General features: G+C 36.2%; 1 protein-coding gene across 1 annotated transcript in view; it reads left to right on the forward strand.

The window, feature by feature from the left end:
- The window catches only part of SRP54 (signal recognition particle 54), a 97,654-nt gene that overhangs the window by 81,772 nt on the left and 3,839 nt on the right, over nucleotides 1-12,043 (forward strand). Inside the window, exon 16 of the mRNA XM_078150310.1 lies at nucleotides 8,375-8,472. Within this exon, the coding sequence (XP_078006436.1) occupies nucleotides 8,375-8,472 (98 nt within the window). The remainder of the gene's footprint in view (nucleotides 1-8,374; nucleotides 8,473-12,043) is intronic.

Raw genomic sequence — 12,043 nt, forward strand, 5'->3', positions numbered from 1 at the left:
TATTACAGTATTGCCAAACAAAGGTGCTTGAGAAAACATCAGTAATTACCTGTCTGTGTCTACTTATGCACTTATAGTAATTTTTTGATGAGGATAATCAAAACATTTATCAAGGCATTTTTGATGAGTATATTAGAAGACAGACTTTTAATAAATAATATTCCATAGCAGACAGTCTTAACTATCACAAAACTGACTAACAGATAGAGGAAATAAAATTTTCCCCATTATCTGTAATTTGTTGATTATAAAAGAGCAGCTGATTTAGTAGAATGAAGTGCTACCTTAAAATCACTCTTCCAACATCTCTCCCACACATATCAGTTATGCAAGATTCCTTAAACTATATAAGAGAAAACTTTGCCCAATCCTATGGTTGTTAACATCAGTTGAGGCATAAAACAGAAATAAATGTCTGCCATAGGTGTTTACCACTGTTATAGAGGTGAAGAGCAGTCCAAGTCAAAAAGGAATTTCCCATAGATGGTGAAGTACTCTTGATGTTCTTGTTTGTGTAAATTATTGTATTGATTATATAAAGCTTGAACTATCTCAGAGCCTTCTAAATGAAATTTATAATCACTTGAAAGAATTTGGTCTAACTATCCTCAGAAGAAAAACCAAGTGGATGAAGAATGTCTAATGTCCAAATAATGATGTGAAGTTGGATTGATTAACGTAGAGAGTTCATCCATCGGCATATTTTTCTTAAATAAATACTTTGTGTAGACAGTGAGATGAGCCCAAAATTGAATAGGTTCATCTTTAGGAAATTACAAAGTTATTATAGTGACTCCAAACTTACTGAAAAAAAGACCTAGTTTTTCAACATATTTCTGATATATATGTGTGTGTGTGTGTGTGTGTGTGTGTGTGTGTGTGTGTGTGTGTGTGTGTGTGTGTGTGTGTGTGCATGCACATATAGGTGCTTCCCCTACCTTTTAACTGTGGGCTTTTCTGTCTTGGGTCCTTTTTTTCATCTCCCTACAATCTCATTATTTGAAACCACAGACTCAATTACCTCTATGCATATGACTCCCAGATCTATATATCTATCTCTCATCTGTCTTCTGAGTACCAGTTCTCTATTACCAACTGTCTAGCGATCATTTAGAACTGGGTATCCTGTAGACATCTCAAAGTCATCACATCTAAAACAGAACTCGTCTTTTTCCCTGAACCTATCCCTTTTCCCAGCTTCCCTATTTTTCTTGAAGCTAATGCCATCTTTCCAGTCATAAAGGTTTAAAACCTTGATGTTACAAACATTAGCAACTAGGTGTCTCAGGAAAACCATTGAAAAAAACCATTTTGTAAAAACTGGAAAGCAGTCGGACAGAAACTTAGGCATAAGTCAATACCTTATACCATATTCCACAATATATTTAATAATATACTAGATTATAGTATACTATTTGATATACAAGAAAAAAATTAGAAGAGAAATAGATCATGTACCTCTCACACCTGTGGTTGAGAGATGTACTTTTAACCAAATTAGAGGCAAAAGAAAAAAAATTGAACTTTGATTACTTGAAACTGAAAAGCTTCTGCATAGACAATATAAATGTACCTAGGATAAGAAAAGTAATCAAATGGTAAAAATCTTTGTATCAAATTTCTCTAAAAGTTTTTGTTGGCCAAGATATATGAACAGTAAAAATATATAAGACTAATAATTTGCCAATCAATAAATGGTCAAAGAATGTGAACAGATCTCAAAAGAATTGCAGAGTATTCACAGCCACATGAAAGAATGCTCTAAATCATTAATAATTAGAGAAATACAAATAAAAAATAACCCTAAGGTTTTACTTCACACCCTGCAAATAAGGCAAAAATGATGATAATAATGGAGGGGTTGTGGGATGATAGGTACACTAATACATTGTTGGTGCAGCTGTGAAATAGTACAGCCATTTTGGAAAACAGTTTGGAATTATGCAAATGAAATGACTAAAATGTTTGTACCTTTTGAACCAGAGACTCCATTACTGGGCTGATAGTCCAAAGATGGCAATGATGAGAAGAAACCCCCCATATATGGACTTCAGTTTTTCTAATCTATATAATGAGAAGTTTCAACTACCTGATATCATGCCTGGAATTCTCTCCCTTCTTACTTGTATCTCCTGTTTTCCTTGACTTCCTTCAAGTCTTAACTGAAGTTCCATGTTCTGCAAAAAGTTTTCCTGGGTCCTCTGTAATGTTTGTGCCTTCCCTCTGGAGATTATCTCCATTTTATCCTGTATATGCCTTGTTTGTGCGTGGTTGTTTACATGTTATCTCCACCATTGAGCTCCTTTTGAGAGCAGGAACTATTTTTTCCTTTCTTTGTAAACTCAACACTTAGCTCAATGCCTGGCACATAGTAGGCATTCAATAAATGGTTGCTGACTTGATTTAACTTAACTCTCAAGGTTCTTTCCATTTCTAAACTTGTGCTTCTCTGGCTACCTAAAAACAATGAAATGACCGAAAGGCAGGTACAATGGTTAAGAAGGAATTGTCGACACCCACAGTTTAAGAAGCGCTGAATGGGTTGCCAGAGGAAAAAGTTTAAGAAGCCCTGGTCTAGATATAAATAATTAAAACTCAGTCACTGAATAATTGAGTTGGGAGTATGGGGGGGGGGGCAGGGCACTATCTGAATTTAAAGGAAGAGTTGGCTTTTTTCCACTCTGACTCTGCTGTGCAAATAATAGTTTATTTTTTGAGTTCCTTTCAAGTGCTTGTAGTTGTAAAATGTTCTCTTTGGAATTCTCTCCAAAAAGCTTTCTAGAAACTTGCTGAAATTTTAGACAATATGGTTCTATATTCTGTCCACTTAAGTGTGATTAATTTGGACTTGCCAGTTGTATATACACAGTAACAATGTTACAATGTTGAATGTTGCTACAAATTATTTTGACTTCTTGCTGTTGCAGACAAAACTTACCTGGGGTCCCTACTTATGGTTTTACTTGCTTCGTGCTGCCACATCAACACTTTCAGGTATTGCTTTAATATTTTAGTACTGCAAATAGCAGGTGACATAGCAGCATTGATTTAGTAAACTACAATACAGGAGAGTGAAGGAAGGAAGGGAATGTAAGCAAAACAACCCTTCTCTAGCTCCTACCTATTGTTTTCACAGCTTTAAAATACTAAACTATACCTCTATCTCACCCATCACTTCCTCATTTTCCAATGATGTTTTAATGGTTAAATCTGCTTGCTTTTTCTTAATCCTTATTCTTTTTGTCCTCTGAGTTACTTTTGCCATAATTGACTGTCTCCTCCTGAATATTTTCTCTTTCCTCGGCTTTCATGACATTGTTACCCCTTTGGTCCTCTTCCTTCCTTTCCAAATGTTCCTTCTCATTCTGATTTGCTAAACCATCATCCATATTTTGTTCTTTGATCTCAAATATTTGTAGAAAGAATCGGACTCTGTTCAGGGCCCTCTTGACTTTTTTTTCCAAACTCTCCATTTTGGTGATCTCATTAACTCTCATAGGTTCAGTTACTATCTCTATGAAGATGACTCCCCAAATTATGTATACAATATTGATCACTCTCCTGAATTCTAGTCCTGCATCATCAACTGTCAACTATTCTCTGAAGACAAGGACTGTTTCATTTTGTCTTTGAATCTCCAGTGCTTGGAACACAGTAGGCAATTAATAAATGCTTGTTGATTGATTGACATCTCTACCTAGATGGTCCCATAGGCATCTCAAAATCAACATCTTCTCTACTCCCTAAACCTGCGCTTCCTACAGACTTCTCTTGTTTTCTTCTATTCACTCAGTGGAGTCATTTTTCACATTTCCACACTTCTCTACATCTAATCAGTTGCTACATCTTGTTAATTCTGTGCCTGCAATATTTCTTGCATCTCTCTTCATCTCTCAACTCATATGGGCACCAACCTCATGCAGACCCTTATAGCCTCTTGCTTGGATTCATTGGAATGTTTTATTGCTGCCCCCTGCCTTAACATATCACCTGTCAACCCTTTCTTGTGACAAAGAAAAACAATTAAGCAAGTACACCCAAAATACTGATTGTATCTAAAAATTTATACAATATTATGTCTTAGTAACTTCCCACCTCTCTGCCATAATGGGGGATTGAGGGACCTATATCTCATTATGTGACTCTGAGATCTTTATTGATTTTTCAGTTATTCAGAATACAATTTGATTTACAGATATTTCCATTTATTCTGGTGGTTATATATATTACTTTCTTGGTGTTGCTTATTTTTCTTTGTGTCATTTTGAAAAGTCTTCTGTGCAGATCAAAGCATACTATTTTCTCTCCCTTTTTTTTTGTTTGTTCTTTCCCATGGTTTTTCCCTTTTGTTCTAATTCTCCTTTCATAACATGGCTAATGTGGAAATATGCTTTAAAAAAAATCTTCCCATGTTTCTCTGAATTTTTATTATTCATCATTTCTTATTACATAATGATATTCCATTTCAATTATTATCTCATAGCTTTCTAGTAATTTCCTAAGGATTGGTACCCACTTTTTATACAGTTCTTTGCTATCACAGAGTGCTACTATTAATATTTTAATATGTATTAGATTTTTGTTTCTGTTTTTTATTTCTTTTTTGTATCTTTTGTTTCTTTTCTTAAGAATTTTTTTATTTTTATTTTTCAACATTCACTTCCATAAGATTTTGAATTTTAAATTTTCTCCCCTTCCCTTTCCTTCCCCCTCCCCAAGACAGCATACAATCTGATATAGGCTCTACTTATACATTTATATTAAGCATATTTCCTATTAATCAGATGTAAAGAAGAATTAGAACTAATATGACGAACCATGAAAATGAAGCAATAAAACAAAAGAAAAGAAAAGAAGAGCAAGTGGTATGATTTCATCTGCATTCAGACTACATATTTCTTTCTCTGAGTGTGGATAGCAATTTCCATCATGAATCTTTTGGAGTTGTCTTAGACTCTTGCATTGCTGTGAAGAGCCAAGTCTGTCACAGTCAGTTATCCCATAATGTGGCCATTACTATGTACAATGTTCTCCTGGTTCTGCTCATTTCTCTCTGTATCAATTCATGCAAGTCTTTCCAGGTTTTTCTAAAGTCCACCTGCTCATCATTTCTTACAGCACAATAGTATTCCATTACATTCATGTACCACAACTTGTTCAGCCATTCCCCAATTAATGGACATCCCCTCAATTTCCAATTCTTTGCCACCACAAAAATAGCTGCTATAAATATTTTTGTACATGTGGGTTCTTTTCCCATTTTTATGATCTCTTTGGGATACAGCCCTAGAAGTGCTATTGCTGGGTCAGTTTTTACCCTTTTGTGCATAGTTCCAAGTTGCTCTCCAGAATGGTTGGAACAATTCACAATTGACCAACAGTGCACTGGTGTTCCAATTTTCCCACATCTTCTCCAACATTTATCATATTCCTGCTTTGTCATGTTAGCCAATCTGATAGGTGTGCGTTTTTTATCTTTGGGACATTTCCCCAATAGAATGGTAAGATTGTTGGTTATGCAAAGTTTAATCCCTTTGCATAATTTCTAACTGTTGTCCAAAACTATTTCATAGCTCTAGAAACAGTACATTCATGTTCCTCACCTCTCATAGCCCTTCCATTAGCGACTATTGTCATTTTTTGGTCATCTTTGCCAATTAGCTTGGTGTGAGGTAAGACTTCAAAGTTGTTTTAGTTTATGTTTATCTTACTCTTAGTGATTTATAACTTGTTTTCATGTGGGAATTTATAGTTTGCACTTATTTTGAAAACTGTTCATATCCTTTAACCACTTATGTATTGGGTAATGTCTCTTGATGTTTTCTTGTCAGTTTTCTATATAGTTTGGATCAGTTTCCTCAGCTATATATGATTGCAAATATTTTTCTATTTTTTCATTTCTCTTCTAATTCCATCTTTATATTAAACACTTTTAAACATTATGTATTTTAGCTTTTATGATCTCTTCTATCCCTAATTGGTTTAAGAATTCTACTCCTAGCCCTATTATGAGTTACATGATTGTATTCTCTTCTGATGTTTTTGTGATATAATGTATTATAGTTAGGTCATATAACCATTTTGATATATATATACTGGCATGTGGTGTGCTTGGTCTAAATTAATTTCTGCCAACCTGCTTTTTTTCCCTAAGAGTTCTTATCAAAAAGGCAGTCCTTTTATTAACTGAGGCTCTTGGTTTTACCAAAAACTAGGCTTCTGTTCTATACAATTTCTGTTCTTTGCTTGTCTAGGGCTGACCTGCTGATCTGTTTTTCTGTTTTTTTATCTCAGCTGGAGTATTCCTTCTAATTGGTTCAGTAGAATGTGAGTTCCTTGAAGGCAGAGACAATTTTAACTTTTGTTAAATTGTGCCCAATGTTTGGCACACAGTAGACGATTAATAAATGTTTCTTGATTTGTTGGTTTCCCTGGTTCTGATCTCTCCTCTCTCCAGTCCATCATGCACACAATGGCCAACTGATATTCCTAAAACTTACTCCTCCCTAAGAACCTTAGTGACTTCCATTTCCACTAGAGTAAAATAAGAAATGCCCAGCTTGGCAGTTAAAGCCCTTCACAGTCTGGCTCCAGCCTTCTTTTCCAAACTTTGTTTTGGAAAAAGCTGTCTCTCCATCAAGCTCTCCCTCAAGCAATCTATATCCTAACTATCTTGGCCTCCTCACTCTTCCCACATACAGAAGTCTGTTTTGATCTTGGAGCCTTTGCATGACCTGGTCCCCATGCCAGGAATGTACTTTTTCCTCATATAAGGATCTTAATATGCTACAGACTTCACCTGGCTGTTAGTGTTCCCTACCTCCTTCTAATTATTTTGTATTGCTTTTTGTGTACTTTCTATGTCTCCTCCCCCAATCTCCTATTGGACACAAAGTCATTTGAGGGCAGGGATGGCTTTGTTTTGTTGTTGCATTCCCAGCATCTTGCTTTGTACATAGTATGTATTTAATAAGTGCTTGTTTAATTGTATTTTTTTTAAATTGGCCTATAGAATCATAAAGTACTATAATATCCATTTGGCATTCCATTTATGAACCTTACCTGCTTTTTATTGGATTTTGACCCTACTGCTCTTCTTATTGTTTTTCTCTTCCTGGATTCAAATTATATTCACTTTATACTTGCTTAACAGCTATTATATTTCATTGACATTACATTTAAATCAAGAAAAGGTTAGAAAAGTGATCATTTTGAAATACTTTCTTTGATTTCTCTGCATTTGACAACTGATGACTATCCCTTCCTTTCCGATATTGCCTTTTCCCTTCACTTCCATGATAATACATTCTTCTGGTTCTATTCATATTTTCGCATCTGTTCCTTTTTTTTGTTTTCTTTCATTGATTCTTTAGCCTCTTGCTACTCCTTAAGGTAAGGTTTTTCCAAGGTTCTATTCTGGCCCTTTTCTATACAGTCACTATATTTTCACCCCCTTAGTAATCTCATTCATTCTAATGACTTCATGTAACATCACTTCCATGCAGATGACTCCTAAATATCTACCAGTAATCTCTCTCCCAAGCTTCATGGAGGTTTATATTTCCCACTCTCTCCACAACATGTTCCCCTGCATGTCCTATTAACATCTCAACTTCATCATACCTCAAACCTATTTTTCCTTCTTAATCAATGGTGCTACCTGGTCTCCAATGTTCAAAACTCCTCTTATCTTTGTTTCTCCTTCCACCTCTTATTTCTAGTTATAAAATCCTAAGGATTTAATCCCCTCTACTCCCTCCTTTCTATTTGGTACTGACAGCAGTCTAGTATAGGTCCTTATTACCACCCAACTAGACTGTATAGCAATAGCCTCTTAATATAATTTCCTGCCTCTATTCTCCCCATTCCACCCATCTTTCACACTGCTGCCAAAATTTTCCTTAAATATAAATCTAATCTTGCCTGGGCCTTAGTCTCCTAATCTATAAAATAAAGGTGCTAAGATAAATGAGCAAAGGTTTCTTTTAGCTTGAAGTCTTGTGATCCATGCTATTTCTCTGCTCAGACATGTTCCCTATTAGGGAACACTGCAGCCAAAATGGATTGCTAGTTATCCCTGGAACAACATTTTCTCCTACCTAGTATTCCTTCCTCATCCCTCCACTTACTGAATCCCTACCAATCACCTAAATAAAAACTCAAATGCTACCTCTTCCACTTACCTTGTATTCATACTAGAAAATAAATTCCATGTGGGTAGAGTTGTCCTATTTAAGCTTTTTACTTCCCTTTCCACCCAATTTACCACTCTGTGCAGTCAATAATTAGTAAATGTTTGTTGAATTAAAAATTAAATACTGTAAATTCAAGTTTTTATTTAGAATTCTTTATTATTTTAACTTTGTACCCTCAGTGTGTGACTTTCTTGGAGAGAAGATTGCGTCACTTATGGGTATCAGCACCCCAAAGTACCAGTATGCCATTGATGAATATTACCGGATGAAGAAAGAGGTATGTCTCTCTTTACTGCTGATATTTTTTTTTATCCAAGGTTTATATGAACATAAATTATCTATTTAACCTACATTTTACCAAAAGACACACAACCTTTGAGGTAAATATTATAGGTATTTTTATCCCTATTTTACAGATGAAGAGAATGAGCTTCAGAGAGGTCAATCAACAAAGTACTTACCACATACTAGGAACCATGATAGGTACTAATGATACAAACACAAAAATGAAGCAGTCTGTCCCCTAAAATAGCTTACATTTTATCAGAGGAGACAATATATACACATATAATTATATACAATTTAAATATAAAGTAATGTAAATATATATACAATATAAATACAAAGTAATTGGGAGGGACACTAGCAGCTTGGGAATGGGGATCAGAAAAGGCTTCATATGTAAGATGACATTTAAACTGAGTTTAAAAGAAACAAGGAATGCAGAAAGCACAGGTGAGGAAAAAGTGCATTCCAGGCTGAGGGGTGGGGGCATAGAGGAGACAGCCTGTACAAATACATCATACCATATGTAAGAAACAGCAAGAAGAAAGGCATAGAGTGTGGCAAAGTCAAGTGACCTGTCTCTAGTTACATAACTAGTAAGTATCAAAGGCAGAATTCAAAGCCATGTCTTTGACTTCAGTGACAATGCTCTTCTCTTCTATATTATGCTGCTTCTTTACATGTATATCGGAGAAGGGCAAACTTTAGAATACTCAGAGGCCAGTTCAAGAGAGTAAGTGGTGCCTTGTAAGCCTAGAGCTCTATGTAAATATCCACCAAGCTCCCATGATGGCTATAAATCACAGAATAGATTCTGAATAGTTCAGAGTGAAATTCTGGTCAAAGCATGAAAATACAGGTCTGGGTCTGAAAAAGAAATCAAGAACTTTAGGATAGAGTTCCTAGTACAAGTGAGATGCCCTTTTTTTCCCATCAAGAAAGTGGAACATTTTCGGGTGAAGGAGTCCCTTAGTATGAGGGCAGGAGTTACAGTGGAAAAAGGGAGAATGAGCCAGGCATCAAGCATATAACAGCCACCAAGAACTGGATTGGGTAATAAATTGGGAGAGAGTGAATTTTAAAGGAAAGGAGAGACTATTGAATAATATTTGTTGAGAGAGTCTGGAAGTGGCAGTGGGGACAGCTCCCCTTCTGGAACTGTTCAGGGAGTGAAGGTACTTTTACTATTGGAAAAGGACAACAGGAATGCAGTGAGATGCAGAACATGGAAGGAGCATGGTTTTAAAAAAAATGGAGAGAAATCTCTTAATTGTGAGTTCCAGAGACCACAGTGGAAGGGGCAGCTCAGATATGGTGACAGTGCAATAGGGGTGAGGTAGGTGGGTATGAGAGCAGGAGCAACAGGGCTTAGAGAGCAGGAGTTTGTTCCTCAGCAGGAATTGGTAGAGTAGGAAACAGAGAGATTGCTAACATTCAGGAATGACTCCACACATTATCAGTGGATGGGAGGAGCTTTCATAATGAAGGCTAGTGGGTACAGTGTTCTTACTCTGGTCTGATCTTGCCTATTGGCTTTGGCTGAAGGGCAGGAGTAGTAAGTTGACCTGTTATATTTTACATTCTTTCTATATCTGTTTCTTTCCTTGAAAAGCACTTGAAGAAAGGGACTGTTTCACTTTTGTCTTTGAATATAATGCCTGCTAAGTGGTACACTAGATAAGTGCTGGATTTGGAATCAGAAGGATTCAAATTCTGTTTCAGATGCTTACTACTACCTCTTTCACCCAGGTCACATCACTTAACTTCATTTTCTTCAGTTTCCTTATCTGTTCTCCCCAAACCTGAATATACACCATGGATGATTTTATTGGCCTGTAGAACTTAGGAGACAAAAACATGAGGAAATGTGCCGAGAAGCAGAGAGAATAGCTTGTCAGAGAAATGATGATGATGATGATGATGATGATGAAGAGGCTGGGGGCAGCTAGGTAGCACAGTGGATAGAGCACCAGCCCTAAAGTCAGGAGGACCTAAGTTCAAATCCAACCTTAGACCAAACACTTGACATTTACTAGCTGTATGACCCTGGGCCAGTCACTTAACCCCAACTGCCTTAAGAAAAAAAAAAGAAGAGGTGGCTACTAGAGAACATCACCATAGAGCCCAGCAAAATTCTCCCTATCACATTAAAATATAAATGAAAGCTTAATATAATTCCTGTTTTAAAAAAGTATAAAATGAAGATGGGACAGCTAAGTGGGGCAATGGATAGAGTGCCAAGCCTGGGGTCAGAAAGATTCATCTCCCTGAGTTAAAATCTGGTCTCAGATACTAGCTGTATGACTTTAGGCAAGTCACTTAACCTTCAGTTTCCGTATCTGTAGAATGAACTAGAGAAGGAAATGGCAAATCACTCTTTGCCAATCTTTTGCAAATGTTTGCCAAGAAACCCCAAATGGGGTCACAAAGAGTTGGACAAGACTGAAAAAGGACTAACAACCAAAAAAAGATGATAATAATAGCACCTACTGCACTGGGCTGTTGTGAGAATCAAATGAGATAACTTACAAATTGCTCTGTAAGTCTTAAAGCACTCTTTAAATGCTAGTTATTGTTTTTGTTAGCAGATACTTAATTAAATATTTTGATTACTTTAGTTTTTGTTTGAAGACTTCCAAAGTAAAGGAGCCCATGTCTCCAGAGCCAACCTATTGCACCTTTGGTTAATTGGTTATTGGGACTTTGTTCCTTATCTTATGCCTAGCTTTGCTTCTTTGTAATTTCCATCTATCGCTCCAAAGTTCTGCTTCCTGGGGCCAAGTGGAAGTCTAATACTCTTCCATATGGCAGCCTTTCTAATAATTGAAGATGGGTATCATACCCCCCTATTTTCTTCTCCCTATTACCTTACCTTGTACCCATGGTTCCAGTAATCTCTTTCTTTTCACTGGTTCTTTTCCATCTGTCTATAAGCCTTCCCATTCATTTACAAAAAAAAAAAACCCTTTGAACATTCTATTAGGGCTACTTTCCATCTACTCTCTATTTACCTTTTATTTACTGATTATGTACACACACACATTGAAGGTAGAGACTTTTTTTTTATTTTTCTGTGTATCCCCAGTGCTTCACACAGTACCTGTAAATGCTTAATAAATGATTATTGATTCTTACCACTCTCCACCAAACTTCTTCAAAAAAAAATTACACTGAATTCTTCCTCCTTACAAATTATTCACAAACATCCTCACCATTCTACAGAAATGACTTGCCTTTTCCCAGCACTTCTCAATCAATTGTATGTAGTATTTAAATTGATCACTTTCTCCTCATTCATATTCTATCCTCCCTTGATTCCTGTGATATATTTGGTCCTACTTCTTTTTCTACTTCTACAACTGCTCTCTCAGTCTCCTTAACTGGTGCCTTTTCTTGTCCTTTAAGGCAAGTGTTTCACTAGGTTCTCTCCTTGGCCTTCTCTCATCTCTGTGTTCTTAATTTTACAATCTCATTCCTCCGAAATCACCCTAACCTGACAGTTAATGATTCCTTATTCTGTATTGCCATTGCTGCTGACTAGCTCTTCCTAGCTAGTCTTTTCC

Source organism: Phascolarctos cinereus, unplaced genomic scaffold (genome assembly GCF_003287225.1).
Source record: "Phascolarctos cinereus isolate Bilbo 61053 unplaced genomic scaffold, phaCin_HiC Scaffold_2;HRSCAF=192, whole genome shotgun sequence".
Lineage (NCBI taxonomy): Eukaryota > Metazoa > Chordata > Mammalia > Diprotodontia > Phascolarctidae > Phascolarctos > Phascolarctos cinereus.